Source organism: Panthera tigris, chromosome D1 (genome assembly GCF_018350195.1).
Source record: "Panthera tigris isolate Pti1 chromosome D1, P.tigris_Pti1_mat1.1, whole genome shotgun sequence".
Classification (NCBI taxonomy): domain Eukaryota; kingdom Metazoa; phylum Chordata; class Mammalia; order Carnivora; family Felidae; genus Panthera; species Panthera tigris.
This window is the reverse complement of record NC_056669.1, coordinates 21,180,771-21,198,949: the sequence shown is the minus strand read 5'-3', so window position 1 is coordinate 21,198,949 and position 18,179 is coordinate 21,180,771. Positions and strand designations below refer to the sequence as shown.

Here is an 18,179-nt window from a genome sequence, read left to right as displayed (position 1 = left end):
AATGAAAACCATTTGAAAATACAGAAATATGGCAGCATTTAGGCATAGAGAAAAGACTGCCTCAGTCATTGGAAGTATTATAAACCATAGTGGTTGAATCAGAATTGGGTATCACAACTGTAATTTAAGTTCAGAGGTGATTCAACAGTAAGTAACTTTGTGTTGAGTATCAGCATGTTAGATGAGTGCATTTTGTAATCTCACCTGCCTAGATAAGCGCTGTTCTAGAGATCAAGGTAGACCTGAGTGTGAATGTGGAAGTAAAGTGGAGACTGAATAAGTCATTGACCCTTGGTCTTTGTATGTTATGCTCTAAGTGGGATTTATCTTTCTCAAAGTAAGTTGCTATTTGGACTCACCATGAACTCATTATTAATTATTTAATTTATAAAAGCGACAGTGACATGTGATGATGAAAAGATGGTTAAAATGAACAGTTTCGTAGTTACTGCTAGGAATGATAAAGGTAAAAGAAACATGAAAAACTAGCACCGAAGGGACAATCATGTAAAATAAGGGCCAAAAACAAGTGCTCACTCCCCACTGATATTGAGGTTACGAAATGTGAACAGATTAACATTACTTTAACAGAAATCTGTCTTGAGTATATGAATTAAATTTCCAAAATTAGCAAAAGTCTATTCAAACTGTGATTCAATGGTGTTTTTTTCATTTGCTCTTTCATTTAGTTAGGCAAGAATCTTCTAATACCCAGTCACACAAAAAAAGTCACTTAATTAGTCCCTAAATTTTGAAAATCCTTCCTACTCTTCAAAGAAAGCTTAAGTCGTAGGTATTTGTATCAATGAATTGTGGATCTTGTCTATTGAAACTGAAGTTGGGGATTGTAGCTCATAAAAACTAAATAGAATTCTAAATATTAGGTAAGTAATTACAGATTAAATTGTAGAGTGAAAACTTATCTTTCACATCTTGGAAGATTGGTATTGTAGCTGATGCACCTTTGACCTTTGACCCTTGACCCATACCTTTTCCCCTGCCCAAAATCACTACCTGTTTTTCCCTATCATATTACCCACTGGTCTTTCCTTTTCAGAGCATTTTCTGATTCCCTAAGACTAGGTGAAGGTACCCTTCTTTGGCTTGTTTCCCATTGGTGTTTGGTTCTACTGTAACATGTATTGCATTGTATTATAAATGCTTTTAAGATTCACTTGTCAATCTCAATAAAGTGGATTTTTTCCCCTTAAAACAAGTGGGTCTTTGCATACAGCACAGATTCCAAAAGTGTGGGTAAGACAAAACCGTGTTTTAATGCTCAGTTAACAACTGTGTTCCAGGCACAAGGAAGAAAATGTAGTTAAGTAGGACTTTACACTTTTTCACACCTCTGATACATTCTCAGTGAGAATGGTGGGGTGGAGGTGACCAAGCAATCTGAGGATCTCAAGAAACTAATCTGGTCTGTTCAATCAGGAAACTGACGGCTACCGGCCAGACTCATCAGATACCAATCTTGTTACATTAGATACTCTGGAAACAGATGTCCATTTTTATTCTTATGGGCTAGCTAGATGTAGTCCTGACATTTGCGGACAGTTTGCCAGACATGTGCTGACATGGCCACGCACAAGTCATATACACACATACATGTACATGCTTATATAGAAAAAGCTGCTTGACATACTTACATTTCCAAAATAGCACTGATGACTATACTCAGACCAATCTATAATAATCTTAATATTTTAGCTAGATTTATCTTTCAGTCAAGTGAGCTTCAGTGACTGGCTATTTGATTGAACAGTCCCGGGTTTTAGTGAAGAATATCCCGGGCATCTCTTCCCAGAAAATATCTCCATCCCTTACTAAAGTATAAGATCTCTAGAGGTAACAATTACTTTGTGAATTGTTAATTCTTCAGTTTCTAGTACCTCATAGGTGCTCATCTAGTTTATTTGAATAATTAGTGGCAGAACAATAGGTAGGGTATGTCTCATGCTTGTAGTCAGTTGCAAGATAGTGGTATTTGATGCCAGTTAACTAGAGATTTAATAAGGTGGCTTCCTGATTTAGTCTTTCATATTAATATTTTTTCTTTGCACATAGAGTTAATTGGAAGCTTTAAGTAAGTACTGAGATTCATGCTCCTTAATCAGAATATATGACTTTATTCAAACAGATAAGCATTAGTAAACTTTTAGCAGCTATGCAATGATAAAATTGAAAATATGACTTTAGTATTAAGTTTTACTTAGACACCACTTAATTTAACCATGTTCAGTTTTATTAATAAACTGGGTTTCCATATCTAAGCCATTGCTTCATTTCACCCTTTTCCCCTGCTTAACTTTGACTTAGAGCTGCTGTCAAAATTTTAAGTGAGAACTCTAAGGCTAGAACTGTATCTAAATTCAGAATTCTTTTTTTTAAATTAATGCCCTGGGGGCACTTGGGTGACTCAGTTAAGCGTCCAACTTTTGATCTCGGCTCAGGTCATGATCTCACAGTTCGTGACATGAGCCCCACGTCGGGCTCTGCCCTGATAGCACAGAGCCTGCATGGGATTCTCTCTCTTTGTCTCTCTGCCCCTCCCCTCCTAAAAATAAGTGAATACACATTTAAAACATTTTTTGAATAAAATTAATTTCCTGAGCTACAGTAGTTTACAAATAGTTCATCAAAATGAATGGGAAATTGAACAGGGAATTAAAAGAAAATAAATATTGAAGAGACAGCTCCCCTGAGTGGGAAATGAAGAGGCAGATGTGTTATAGTCCTCCATGAACTCTGCCAGTTTTATGGCCATAAATTTTCTCTCATTTTAAAATAAAAATGTTATTTATTTAAATAGTAGCTCTTAAGCAGCCTCTTCAAATAGAGTATTTTAGAGTCAGTCAAAATAAACTTGCATTTTAAGAGACTTACTCAGAGTAGCCATATCCCAGCTACCCAGAATATAAGAAGAGGCAGTCCAAAGGGAGGAAACATCCTATGCCAAGAAATGTGTCAAATATGGAAAATACAAAAGTAAATTGGACATGGATCCTAATTCATTGAGAAGGTGATGTTTAAAGTGAATATTTGGAAAAATATCTTTTTTAGGGAGCATTACCGGCCAATGCAAAACTCCTAAGGTGATACTTCTGGCATGTCTGAGAACACAGAAAAGGTTACTGTGCTGAATAAAAGGAGTAAGAGAGAACGTTGAAGGAGAGGAGGGCCAACATGTAACATGGGGCAAGATCCTGACGGAAGTTGTTGGTAATTGTGAAACTTGGGCTTTTACTAAGTGAAATGGAGTACAGGAAATTAAAACATTATACATAATATATGCATACACATATCATATAGACATAACTACCTCCTCATCTGTCACAACTATAACACTACCACTTTGATTTGAGAAACATTTGTCTCGTACTAGCATTAATACAAAGCCCTCCTAATTAAATGCCTGCTTTCCTAAAAGCAACCAGGGTCATTTTTTTCTGGCAAAAGATACCTTAAGTGAATCAGTGGACCCAGTGTTCCTCCTCTCCTTTATCATGAGTTATGTTCTAAGCTATTTAGAGAGTTTATGATCTAACAAATATCAGAGACAAAACAAAGGTTTCTTATTAGTGGGTCATCGGTAGGACAGTCAATATCCAAATAGCTTGAATTCCAGATTACTGAACCTCTCTTTAAATAATGCATGATTGTGACATTGTAGGACTTTCTAGGGCACATTGCTGAGTCCTATTTTCCAGAAGTGTAGTTGTTCATTGCCTTTACACATAGGATTTCCATTCTTTTGATCTGTTTTTAATATATCATAACTTCTACTTGAAGCTTTATTATTTATGATCAGACTCTTCAGATGGGAGCCAGGGTTGGTACAAGGATGTGCCTGAAGGGAGCCTAGTGTCTATTTATTAATAAGTAGTTGTGGAGTTTCTTAGCAAGATTTTAAACCTCAATTTATATAATTAATAGTTTTCTGTTTACCGCATATCCTTTTCCAAAATTCTGCGTAATGAAATTTCCCTTTTCTTACCTAGTTTAGCTAGTCTGTTTCAAATTTTATACAATATAGTGGAAAAATCTATAAACAAGAGATAGAAATCTATAAACAAGAGATAGAAAGCTAAGAAGATGCTTCAAAGAAACTTAAAATTTAAATTTCAACAGGTATAAATTAATTTTGATCCATCAGATATTTAGTGACTAGTGATCTGTTCCATTTCTTTTAGGAGATGCTGTGGCAAAAAAAACAAAAACAAAAACAAGAACAAAAAAAACCCAAAAACAAACAAAAAAATGAGACACACACACACACACACACACACACACACACACACACACAAAACCAATTGAAAAAACCATAATTGTGTTAGCCCAAGTTATTGTTTTCTGTTTGGAGACTCTTTATTTTACACATTTGAAACATTCAGGGTGTCTGATGCTTTTTTTACCAATAAGAGGACCCTCTCATGGAGTTAAACTCTTCCTCCCCTCCCCTACCATATACATATAAGTAATGTATGTATAAATATATACTTATATATGTATATTTTCCACACAAGCAAATACATATATGTTTATAACATGGGTTGAACACCCCAAGGCAACAGGGTTGATTTAAAGCTTAAAACAGTAAATTCACTTAAAAAAATAAGTATTTTCTGAATTTAAATTGAAAAACATAATTCCTATTACAAATATCTTTCACAAGCTTTTTGTTTGTGGCAGATTACATTGATGCTTTCTCCAATCAATAGTCATCCCTCCTCCAAGTACTCTTAATGCCAGAAACTTCCTTTTTTGATAGAGGCTGAAAATGGAAGATTCTCATTTTTATCAGTTTTCCTTGCAGCTAGGTTGGCCATGTGGCATAGCTACATGACTGAAGAGATGCAAAGAAAATAATCTCTTGAGACCTGGAGATGATTTACCTCATTCTATAGAGAGATATGGGAAAAGTTCTTTTGCCTTGTTGCTCGCTTTCTTCTTTGGATATATCGGTGTTTAGATGTGATTCTTGGAGCTGTAACAACCTTTTTGTGACCATGAGGTGACAAGCCTGAGAGTGAAAGTCAACAGACTGAGGACAGTGAAATGGAAGAGACTGAGTTCTTGATGAGAGTGATTTGTGGCTGAAACAAACCTAGGTTAATCTAGTCATAAGCTTATTGCTAGGTGAGAGAAACAAGCTCCTGTTTAAAATGAGTTATTAATTGAGCATTCTGTAACTTGAAGCTAGAAACTTTCTAACTAGTAACATAGGTTGAAGGTTACATTCCCAGGGTATTAAATAAAAAATATGTTACTTAAATAAATGAACATCTTTGTGAAACTCTTATACCTTTTTGGGGAACATTGAAGAAAGAAACTGTCATTTATCATGATGAGAAGGTGAGGTTGTGCAGATTTAAAGTTAAATTTTAACTATTATTTTTGGTTCATCTGAATTGTGATATTTGTTTACTATACCCTAATGGTATTTGAAATATGAACATTCTCCAATATTTTTTCTTATATTTGTGAAAAGGTAAAAGTTTGTACAGCACTTAATGTGTGCAGAATACTTAAATCAATCAAAATAGTTCTATCAAATCTTCCTATAAAATATAACTCTGACTCAATTTCTTCTTTAATTTTATCCAAGATTGAATCATAATTTTGAGACTTTTCCTTTTATTACAAAATTTCAGTTGCCCAATGGGTAATGGAAAACCACTGAAAGTTCTTTTTTTAAATTTTTATTGATTTAAAAAAATGTTTTTAATGTTTATTTATTTTTGAGAGAGACAGAGACAGAATGCGAGTGGTTTAGTGGCAGAGAGAGAGGGAGACACAGAATCTGAAGCCGGCTCCCGGCTCTGAGCTGTCAGCACAGAGCCTGATGCGGGGCTTGAACTCACAAGCTGTGAGATCATGACCTGAGCCGAAGTCGGACGCTCAACCGACTGAGCCACTCAGGTGCCCCAAAACCACTGAAAGTTGTTAAACTAAGGAGGGACAGAGCTTTGCTTTCAGTTTATTCTAGCAGTAGTGTGCATGGCTATATAAGAGGAATTACATGGGAAAAGGCTAGAATAATAAGAGTTACTACAATCAACAGTACAGTTCAGTTAAAATCTAGGAGTTTGTGTGGTGGCTGAGGGACAAGAGTGGAGGTCATTGTGAGTGTATACACTATTGCTTAGCATGTGATAAATGTGGAATGTTTCCTGAAGGTTCACAGCCAAAGAACCACATGATTTTCAGAAATACTTATTGAATTTTTTCCATGTATTCTGTACTGATCTTAACCCTAGGAGCAAACAAGAGAACTTATGGTTTGTAGGAGAACATAGAGTTAAGTAAAAAAAAAAAAAAAAAAAGTCTGATGAATATTATGATGTATTCATGAGAACATAAATAATGACAACTGACATTTTTTGATTATTATTATATTCCAAGCACTGTTATAACCATATTAATAAAGAGAGAGAAAGAGTTTTTGACTATTATTATATTCCAGGCACTGTTATAATCATATTAATAAAGACAGAGAGAGAGAGAGAGAGAGGCAAAGCAAGAAACAGACTCATAACTATAGAGAACAAATTGATGGTCACCAGAGGGAAGGTGGGTGGGAGGATTTTTTTTTTATTTAAGTAATCTCTACACCCCACATGGGGCTCGAAATCATGACCCCAAGGTCAAGAGTAGCTTGCTCCTCCACAACTTCGACAGAGTCAACCAGGAGCCCCTTTTTGGGACGGATTGGGTTAAATAGGTGATGGGGATTAAGGCATGCACTTGTCCTGAAGAGCACCAAGTGTTGTATGGAAATGTTAAATCACTATATTGTGCACCTGGAACTAATATTGCACTGGATGTTAACTGGAATTTAAATAAAAACTTTAAAAACATAAAATAAAAATTTCATTATCACCATAACACAGTGAAAGAGATGCTGTTTTTATCATTCTTATTTTACAATGAACAGAAATTAAGTAACTTGCCCCAGGTATTATTGTTAGTAAGAGTGGAAGTAGGAAGATAGCATTCATACACATACCCTCTAACTCCATAGCTCCCACTCTTTTCTATGTTGCAAAGAAATTGATAACCCCGGTTACTTAAATATTGCATAGAATGGTGGTAAGCAGGATAGTCAAGTAGAAATTTCCAGTGGGCGATTAAAGTATAAACTTCAGAAGGAATATGTGTTACCACAAATTATTTTAGAGATATTGCAGAAGAGAAGACAACTGAGTTATTGCAATATGAAAAATTTGAGATCAAGAAATAAGGAAGCCTGGAGGCAGAACCCTTGCAGAAAAAGTTTCCATTTAGGATATGGGGACAAAGGTGAAATGAAACAACACAGTAGATTTCCCTTCAGAGATGAAGGTATGGGGGAGATGTACAATCCCTGGAGTGAAGTGCAAATGAGTGAAATATTGAGTCCCTAAGGAACTAAAGACATATCATGGCCCAGGGTACACAATCTCCTTATTCCTTTACACATAAAATCTATTCTCTGAGGAAAAGACTGAGCAAGGTTCTACCCTGTTTATAACCAAGCGCATTATATCCTTAAACTCATTTTAACTCTATGTCCAATCAAGCAGCAAATGTGAGGATAATAATAAAGGCTTTATTTTTCTCTGCTTCTTAAGAGGACTCAAAGTCATAGTCAGAAATTAGGATCAGAAAGATTTTAAGGGTATATATGAATTCAAGTCTGGGCTGAATCCTCTTAGAATCAAAGCCTCAGAGCCTGAAATTGCCTTTCTAACGACCACGGGGGTAAATATAAAGGATAAAGGAACACTGAAGTTTTCTGACCTAAGGAGTGTGAGTATCAGAATCCCATTTGTAATAACACATTCCTTGCTTTGAGATGGAAGTTCAGAGACCTGAGATATGTCACTGTCTTTCCCGCTTTGTGCAGTATTGATATTCAGGTGAAGCTGGCAGGAGAATGTGTTCGAGGGAGATAAGACAATGTTCAGAGATCAGGGGATGTAGGGGATACAGTATCTCAGTAAGCTCCCTCTCCATAGATGGGACTCTCATTCTTCTGGATTTATGGCTTTTTCTCTGTGACATGGGGTAGTAACTCAACCTCCCCTAGATGCTCGTCCCTTATTTAGATTAGAAACTCTTCTTAATTCTCTCTCCATCAAGTACAGTCTGCATTTGAGGCCAATCTGCATTTGAGTTCCTAAGGATTCTGTTTCTAATCTTACTGGTGAGGAGAGGGTCAAGTGAATAAAGAAGTGGTGAGATCAGAGAAGGGCGATTCTGTCCTAGTCTCAATTTCTCCTTTCACCTTTAGTTTTTCCAGCAGTCATGTTTCTAGAGGTCAAGTTCACTGTACTTGCCTCTCTAAGCTAAGTTTGTGATGCCTTTTGCTATATTTGGCTTATATAGGCTTTCATAAAGGGAGACTCAGTATCCCTCAGTATCATGATAGTGGTAAAGATAGATTGTATGGGTCCAGGTTGGGCTAGTCTCAGACTTTCCCATTGTACACACTCTCTTTAGTACAAGATCTTGCATGAAGAGCTGAGTTGTTTCCTAATGTAACCCTATTTTTCTGTGCTCACAGATCCCCTTAGGGAAAGAAGAATGGCTCCTGGAAACAGTTCTTTTGTGGCTGCATTCATTCTGGTGGGGCTAACAGACCTACCAGATCTCCAGCTCCCCCTGTTCTGTCTGTTTCTAGTCATGTATGTGGTCACTGTGTTGGGAAATTTGGGCCTGATAACTCTAATTGGGCTGAATTCACACCTACATACTCCAATGTACTTTTTTCTCTTCAATTTGTCCTTCATAGACTTCTGTTATTCTTCTGTGTTTACACCCAAAATGCTGACTAACTTTGTATCAAAGAAAAATATTATCTCCTACAGGGGGTGCATGACCCAGCTTTACTTTTTCTGTTTTTTTGCTATTTCTGAATGCTATGTGTTGACATCAATGGCCTATGATCGCTATGTGGCCATCTGTAACCCACTCTTGTATAATGTTGTCATGTCTCCTAAAGTGTGTTCCAGCCTTATGCTTGGTTCATATTTGATGGCATTTTCGGGTGCTATGGCTCACACAGGAAGCATGCTGAGACTGACCTTCTGTGATGTAAACACCATCAACCATTATTTGTGTGACATCCTCCCCCTTCTCCAGCTCTCCTGCACAAGCACATACGTGAATGAGCTGGTGGTTTTCATCGTGGTGGGCATCAACATCATTGTGCCCAGTGTCACCATCTTTGTGTCTTATGGTTGCATCCTCTCCAGCATCCTCCACATCAGCTCCACTGAGGGCAGGTCCAAAGCATTCAGCACCTGCAGTTCCCACATAATTGCTGTTTCCTTGTTCTTTGGATCAGGTGCATTTATGTATCTTAAACCATCTTCTGCTGGGTCTATGGATGAGAGGAAAATATCATCTATCTTTTACACCAATACAGTTCCCATGATGAACCCTTTACTTTACAGCTTGAGAAACAAAGATGTTAAACTTGCTTTGAGAAAAACCCTAAGTAGAAGGTTTTGATCAGACAGTGTCTCTAGTTAATCATACAACAGGGAGTTTCTGTTTGTAATTACAATAATTTTATTGGCAACCTTCTTACCCTGTCTCTTTCTTATCACTTTGAAGGAGAGTTGAGTCTTCTCTCAATAATTTATTTTTACTTTTTGTAGGTTTCTCTTCACCATTTGCACACTTTCTTCTCCCCCTTTTCCACTTGGCCGTAATATTAAGGAAGAAATATATTATCTGTTTTTTTCTTTATCATTTTGAACTTTTATTTTTCTTTCTGGAAATAGAAGACTGGTCTACAAATGATCAAATCAAGGAACCATCAGGATGATATACTATCATTAAGGATGTCTCATCTGTCACTTGAGACTGGCAGCATGAAATGGACAATGTGTCTCTACTCCCATCTTTCCAGCATTAACTAAACAAGAATGTGTCTCCTTTAAACCTTAGATGGAAGGTTCCATATAGACTGTCAAATATAAATGACTTTGCATCTGTAACACTGTGTCTTGCTTCCTTCCACAAAGGGTTTTCTTATGTTGCATGCTCAACCCTGCACATAACAGATTCTCAAAATATTTCTATTACATGGATTGGAAAGTAAAGCTTGGCGTGGCTAATGTCTTACAGTTCCCTCTTCTCAATGAAAAAGTCTAGACTAAATTCTTAGCCTTCTGATTTCAAGTCTATTACTCTCTGTAGTATACTATGCTTCTACTTTATTGTATTACTTTTTGTTTCCATAACCATGGAAAATAAGAAAGCATTTCTAATTTGAAAATTGGTTGTTATTTGTTCCAGGACGATACGTGAATTTCTCTCGGGGTGGATATTGCTTTGTTTCATTTGTTTAGAAAAACAGTTTGATGAGATTTTTTTCATTGGGAAAGGGGAGGCTTTGCAGGCAGGTACAGTTGGGAAATGTTTGGCTCAAATGGAATGTTACTTCTACAAAATTAAGTAAAATGAATTTGGTGATGGGGGTTGGGGAGTGCACCTTTCGTGAACACCGGGTATTGTATGGAAGTGATTAATCACAATATCGTGTACCTGAAATGAATATTATATTGTATGTTAACTAACTGGAATTTAAATAAAAACTTAAAAAAAATGAAATGAATTTGGGATGTTAGCAAAAACTTGTAATTCACAGAGCAACGTATGGGAAAGAAAGGAGCCCAGAACATTAATTAGGCCAGGGCTCAACAAGAAACATAGCCAATAAATCAGAGCTCTCTGTGGAGAGTGGTCATCAGGACTTAGAAACCACATTTCAATTTCAATTTTAATCCTGCTTGATACAGTGCTGTAAAAATAAAGTCCATAAACCTTCCATAAAATTTATAATGCACAATGAGCATACATCAGTAGTGCTTGGGGAATGAAGGTGAAAAGGTAGGGAACCAAGGGGAGAGAGGGCATTTCAAAAGATAAAGCAGTGAGTAGTAATTAAAACTCAAATTGGGGTAAAAGAATCCAGAAAGCAAAATGATACATGATAAAATTCCATTCTTCTGATTCTCCTCTCCTTTCTGGAAAGCTCTAGCAACATTATGGAGAATACAGGATTTCTTTGGATAGGATAAAAGCTCAAGGTATTTGATATAAAAAAAAGTTAACTTCCCCCACCCCTGGATTTGAGGAATGGGAACAACTAAATAACTCCTGGTTTTTGTTGGCTTCTATATACTACTTCTTATGAATTTAAGGTATAAAACTCTCAAGTTGTAGTTAAGAGAGCAGTGATAATTTGAAAGAAATTTTTGGTCAATAGATCAAATTATGACAGTCTTTTCTGTAGTATGATGTTGAATTATTTTTCTTTTAAGAAAACAGGCAAAGAAGTTGTACTCTAAAACTCTTTGATCTTAACCAAGTGACAATATCAACATTTTTAAAAAGATAACTTTAATAATATTTTCAATTTTACTTGTTTTCCAATCTCCACTTAAGATTTAGACATTGTAAAAGTTGGCAAGACTGGCATGTTGTCTTGTTTGTTTGGTTTTAGATGTTTAGTGTTGCTAAACTTTAATATATGTTTTACGTGACCACTCATATCACCTTTCCTGACTGCAATATTAATATGCTTAATTTTTACTTAAGTTCTATTTATATAAAATGGTTGATCCAGGTCGGTATTTTCTTTTCTTTTCTTTTTTTCATTTATTTACTGTCCTTTTTGATAAAATTGTTCTCCTTATTGAGATTGAAGTGTATCTACATAAGTAAATATCTGTGCTCTTTGGGGATTTCTGTAGACATTGCAGAGGTGTGTTCACTCTGTTACATATGTTATCATATTTGATAAATTGAGGTGGCCCCAATTATATGTTAAACCTGGTCATAATCTTTCATTTGAGAAGTCTCAATATACAAATTAAATTTGTTTCATTTTTAGAGACAATAAACTTTCTTTCAAAATAGTTTCCATTTTTTTCAGATTATTTTTGAAAAATAACAAAAATTTAAATGAAGCTTGTAAAAGCTACGTTTGGCAAAGTTTCAAAGGTAGCAACTTAGCTATAACTTTTAGCTAGCAACTCAAGCTCCATGTGTCTATTTGGACTTCTCTCAAAGGAAGGGAATCAAGTTAGGGTGTTTTTACATGTAAAACATGGAGTGTCATTAACAGTTTTAGCTCTTTTTGGGTTATCTGAATGGCACTAATGAGAGGGCATATATATATATATATATATATATGTGTGTGTGTGTGTGTATATATATATATGTATATATATATACGTATATATGTGTATATATATGTATATATATACGTATATATACGTATATATATATACGTATATATACGTATATATACGTATATATACCTGTGCTGAAATTATACAGCTAATAATTAAACAGGTAAGCTATGGGATTCACCTGTGCCCATGAACTAGGACAGAGTTGCTTCTAAGTCAGTGTGCACACTTTGAGTTTCTATGCTTAATGGAACATGGTCCTTCTAGTTAAAGAAAGTTCTCTGATTACATCTTAATTTTGTTTAGCGGACACTTTCTCTAAGCAAGCTGCTATTTCTGCTCAGGATCAAATTTGGAATGATCAGGGTGTACTGTAGTTGAGGGCTGATAAAACCCAGAAGTGAAAGGGGTTTTGAGTTCTATATTCCTTTAATTTCTGAACCCCAAATTTATAGATTTCCATCATCCTTCTCTCTACACTGCCTTCCTACAAACACGCACACACACACACAAACACACACACACACACACAGTCTTCAAGTCTTGTATTTTATGAGATCACTGCGTAACAACTAAGGCATGGGATGCAACTCACTTTTTTTTAAAGTTTTTTATTTGGGGTGCTTGGTGGCTCAGTTGGTTAAGCATCTGACTCTTAATTTCAGTTCAAGTCATGGATTGAGCCCCACATTGGGCTCTGCACTGAGTCTCTCTCTCTCTCTCTCTCTCTATCTCTCTCTCTCTCTCTCTCACCTTAAGATTTCTCTCTCTCTTGGGGTACTTGGGTGGCTCAGCCGGTTAAGCTTCTGACTTCGGCTCAGGTCATTATCTCCTAGTTCACGATTTCGAGCCCCACATCGGGCTCTGTGCTGACAGCTCAGAGCCTGGAGCCTACCTCAGATTCTGTGTCTCCCTCTCTCTGTGCCCCTCCCTTGCTCATGCTCTCTCTCTCACAAATAAAAAGAAACATTAAAAAAAGATTTTCTCTTTCTGCTCTTCCTCCCCACTCATGCTCTTTTTCTCTCTTTCTCTAAAATAAAAAAATAAAAATGAATAAGTTTTTTATTTAAATTCCAGTTAGATACATACAACGTTATGTTAGTTTCAGATATACACTACAGTGGTTCAACACTTCCTTGCAATAACTGATGCTCATCACAAGTGCACTTCCTAATCCCTATCACTTACTTAACAAATCACTCCACCCATCTCTCTGGTAGCCATCAGTTAATATGTTGTTGGATACGGTTTGCTAGTGTTTTATTGAGAAATTTTGCATCTATTTTCATCAATGATATTGGCCTGTTGTTCTCTTTTTTAGTGGTGCCTTTATCTGGTTTTGGTATCAGGGTAATGCTGGCCTCATAGAATGAATTTGAAAGTTTTCCTTCCTTTTCCATATTTTGGGATAGTTTAAGAAAGATAGTATTAACTCCTCTTTAAATGTTTGGTTGAATCTGTCCATGAAGCCACCTGGCCCAGGACTTTTGTTTGTCAGGAGTTTTTTGATTACTGATTCAATTTCTTTGGTGGTTATGGGTCTGTTCAAGTTTTCAATTTCTACCTGTTTCAGTTTTGGTAGTTTTTATGTTTCTAGGAGTTTATCCATTTCTTCTAGGCTGTCAAATTTGTTGGCATATAATTTTTCATAATATTCTCTTATCATCCTTTGTATTTATTGGTTATTTCTCCTCTTTCATCTGTGATTTTATTTATTTGAGTCCTTTTGTTTTTCTCACTAAGTCTGGCTAGAGGTTTATCAATTTTATTGATTTGTTTTTTTTAAGAACCAACTTCCAGTTTCATTGAGTTATTGTTTCTCTTAGTTTTCATATTATTTATTTTGCTCTAATCTTTATTATTTCCTTGCTTCTGCTAGTTTTAGATCTTGTTTGTTGTTCTTTTTCTAGCTCCTTTAGGTGTCAGGTTAGGTTGTTCATTTGAGATTTTCCTTGCTTCTTGAGGTAGGCTTGTACTGATTTAAACTTCCCTCTTAGAACAAGTTGTGTTGCATCCAAAGGTTTTGGATCATTGTGTTTTCATTTGTTTCCATCTATTTTTAATTTCTTCTTTTATTTCCTGGTTGACCCATTCATTGTTTAGTAGGATGTTCTTTATTTTTAATGCTTATTTACTTATTTTGAGAGAGAGCAAGAGCGTGCATGTACAAATGGGGGGGGGGGGCAGAAAGGGAGGGAAAGAATCCCAAGCAGGCATCATGCTCAATGCAGAGCCCAATGAGGGACTCAATCTCATGAACTGTGAGATCATGACCTGAGCCAAAATCAAGAGTTGGACACTTAACCAACTGATCTATTGAGGACCCCCAGTAGGATGTTCTTTAAACTTCATGTATTTGTGGTCTTTCCAGATTTTTTTCTTGTGGTGGACTTCTAGTTTCATAGCATGTGGTCAGAAAAGACAGATAGTATGACTTTGATCTTGAATTTGTTGAAGATTGTTTTGTGGGCTAATATGTAATCTATTCTGGAGAATCTTTTGTGTGCACTTGAAAAGAAAGTGTATTCTGCTGTTTTAGGATGGAATGTTCTGAATATATCTGTTAAGTCCATTTGGTCCAGTGTGACATTCAAAGTGATTGTTTACTTGTCGATTTTCAGTTTAGATGTTCTGTCCATTGATGTAAGTGGAGAAGAAAAGATCGTTTTAGACATTGCTTGCAGAGATGTGAATTATTACGGTTTTTGGGAAAAACCATCTGATATAATTAAAAGACAACATTCTGGGAATTTATCCCATTGAAATAAAAGTACTGGTATATAAAGATGAATGCACAATGATGATTATCTTACCATTGCTGTTGATGGTAAAAGAATGGAAAAATTATGGATTTCTATGAATGTGGTATGGTTGGATAAGTTATGATTTGCCCAAACATAGAACTTTGGAGTGATTTTGATGAAGTATTATTAAATGACAAAGGCAAGAGGTAAAAAAAACTATGTAGTTTGGAATCAGTTGTAAAGCCCCTATAAACCTATTTGGATACATCGGCAATTAGGAAAATAAGTGAAGATGTTCCAGTAAGTTACAAACATGAATAACTGGATGTGATGGCTGAAGGAGTCTAAGACAAGAAAGAGAGTGCTAAGGAAAAGGAACAGGAAGTGATGTGTCTAAAAGCTACAAAGAATACATTATATGATCATGAATGCCATAATGTTAATCATATATATGTGTGGGAGGATATATATATATATATATATATATATATATATATATATGTGAAATTTTTATAGGTATTTAAAATATTATTAGCTATGGGTTAGCAGTTGTACCTAATAGCCAAAGAAGCACTAGGAGAAAGAAGAGAGAAATGGTCTCTACCTCATTTGTCCCAGAAGAATGTGCAATTTTGAGTAGAATATTGAGCTTCCAAAGACACCAGGGTATAAGCATCTTCATCTTTGTACAGTTTCATAAATCTGTCTTTCCCAAAGGGTTTGAGCTATGGAGAGCCTCCTGGGAAAGCCTCTAAACCAAATCCCTGAGACCTCCAAGCTAGAATAAGATCACATATGTGATGTTTCCAGTTTATTATGTTGAAACAGAGAACGCTGTTTATATTACTTTTTTTGTAGTTTAATGATCACCTCTGGGAAAACTAATTATTAAAAATAGTGATCTTTATCTGAATAACTCTCAGAGCAAGTCAAAGACTGAGATTTATAAGTGCTCTGAGCCCCTCCACACAAATGGAGGAGGAAGTGTTTGGCTCAGCTGTATTACCCCCCAGAGCAGCAGAACTTTCCTATTAGAGATCAGTGTTGGAAAGGAAACCACAGGAAGTTCTGATGTCACTAGGCAAAGAACAGTGAGCATTGAATCCTTTATCTTTTTATGTCTTTCAAAATCCAGAACCATAGAAAGTAATACGCTTTTCTGCTTTTACCAGCTCTGGCCCTGGGTGCAGATGATTACAGTGTCTGCATGGGAAGAAAGTAAAGATTAGAAGTAGTGCTGAGATTATGGGGTTTGCAGTGCCTCCAATCCTTCTGCCTCTTAGAGAATTTCTTATGACGGAAACCCAGGTTCCATTCCTGACTTAATTACTTTCTTGCTGTGTGTGCTTGTGAAACCAAAGAGTCTCTGTGAGTCTGTTTTCCCAACTCTACTATGGGCATGTGCTCCTGATTTCTACCCAACACAGTGTCCAGTCTGGATCCGTGGCAAGCATAGGTAGCTGAAGTGTGGTGATTAAAGATTAACAAGGACAAACTGGAATAAGTAAAGGGATAAAAAGTATTAGTGACAAACTGAAGCAGAGAAAGGATGAGAAATTTCTGCACTTCTTCCCCTCTTGAAATATTTCTCCCAGTGTTACCTGAAACTATGTTGATGCCTCCCATATCCTTGTCTTTCTTGTGTGAGCGAAGCCGTATGCAACTCCCTCTAGAATAGTTAAATCTCAGCAGAGTCTGTTGGCCCAGGGTAGACTGGGCATGGGATTGCATAGGAAATGTGGGTTCTGCCTCGAATATGATTCTACTCTCCTATCTTTCAGATCCTACCAGAAGAGAATGGATATGGGAAACAGTTCCTTAGTCACTGAGTTTTTCCTTGTGGGTTTAACCAAATATTCAGAGATCCAGCTGCCTCTGTTCTTTCTTTTCCTAGGAATCTACATTGTCACTGTGGCAGGAAACCTGGGCTTGGTCACTCTAATTGGACTGAATTCTCACCTTCACACCCCCATGTACTATTTCCTCTTTAATTTATCCTTTATTGACCTGTGTTACTCTTCTGTCATTACCCCAAAACTGCTGGTAAACTTTGTGTCAAAGCTGAACACCATCTCCTATGCAGGATGCATGACTCAGCTCTTTTTCTACTGTTTCTTTGTCAGTGCAGAGTGTTACGTGTTGACAGTAATGGCCTATGATCGCTATGTGGCCATTTGCAAGCCCTTGTTATACACGGTCACCATGTCCCCTCAGGTCTGTTCTCTGCTGGCTGTGATTGTATATGTGGGGGCGTTTATTGGTGCCTGGGCCCACACAGGATGCATGCTCAGGTTGACCTTCTGTGATGCCAACACCATCAACCACTACATGTGTGACATCCTCCCCCTTCTGGAGCTCTCCTGCACAAACACTCACATCAATGAACTGGTAGTTCTCATTGTTGTGGGCTTTGATGTGGGTGTGCCCAGCCTCACTATCATTATCTCTTACTCCTTCATCCTCACCAGCGTCCTTCGCATCCATTCCACTGAAGGAAGGTCAAAAGCTTTTAGCACTTGTAGCTCACATATAATTGTTGTTTCTGTTTTCTTTGGGTCGGGGGCATTCATGTATCTTCATCCTTCTTCTGTTTTGTCCATGGACCAGGGGAAAGTGTCCACTGTGTTCTATACTATTGTGGTGCCTATGCTCAATCCTCTGATCTATAGCTTCAGGAACAAGGAGGTTAAGGTTGCCCTGAAAGAAAGCTTGAATCGAAAAACATTTTCCTGAGCTGAAGCAGTACTAAGTATTATAAGAGAATACAGCTTTCTTTTAAGATTGTTTTTGTTCCTCTATAGAGTTTTTTTTTTCATGTAGAAAGAAATGCGGTATAATAGAAAGAGTGTTGGACTTGGAATTAGAATGCCCAAGTCAAAAATTCTGCAAAATAGGGGTATCTTATTACTTTATAGGGTTATTGGGATGAATAAGCTAATGCAAATGAACGTTTGTGGTGTAGTGTGAAGGGCTTAATACCATGTTCTCTCCTCTCCTTCTCCTTTCTGTTCTTCCTCCCTCTTCTTTTTCCTTCCCAGTGTTTTCCTCCTGTACTTGAGAGGGAACATTCACAGACTTTCTTCTCTTCCTGTGATCTCTGTCACCATGAATACTTAATTGCTCAAACCTCAAGCTAGTGTCCTCCTTGATTCCTCTCTCTTTGCTTTTCCTCCATCCCCAATTTATGAGGTGCTGACAATTCTTGTTCTCCTCATGGCACCATCATTTCTCATCTGGACAC

General features: G+C 36.7%; 2 protein-coding genes across 2 annotated transcripts; both read left to right on the top strand.

The window, feature by feature from the left end:
• Positions 1-8,562: 8,562 nt before the first annotated feature.
• Positions 8,563-9,501, top strand: LOC102965337 (olfactory receptor 145-like). Its single transcript, XM_007074042.2, has one exon. The coding sequence runs from the start codon at positions 8,572-8,574 to the stop codon at positions 9,499-9,501; it is 930 nt and encodes a 309-aa protein (XP_007074104.2). The 5' UTR covers positions 8,563-8,571.
• Positions 9,502-16,732: 7,231 nt separating this feature from the next.
• Positions 16,733-17,671, top strand: LOC102965055 (olfactory receptor 145-like). Its single transcript, XM_007074041.2, has one exon. It carries the CDS (start codon positions 16,736-16,738, stop codon positions 17,669-17,671), a length of 936 nt encoding a protein of 311 aa, XP_007074103.1. The 5' UTR covers positions 16,733-16,735.
• The last annotated feature ends 508 nt before the right edge of the window (positions 17,672-18,179 follow it).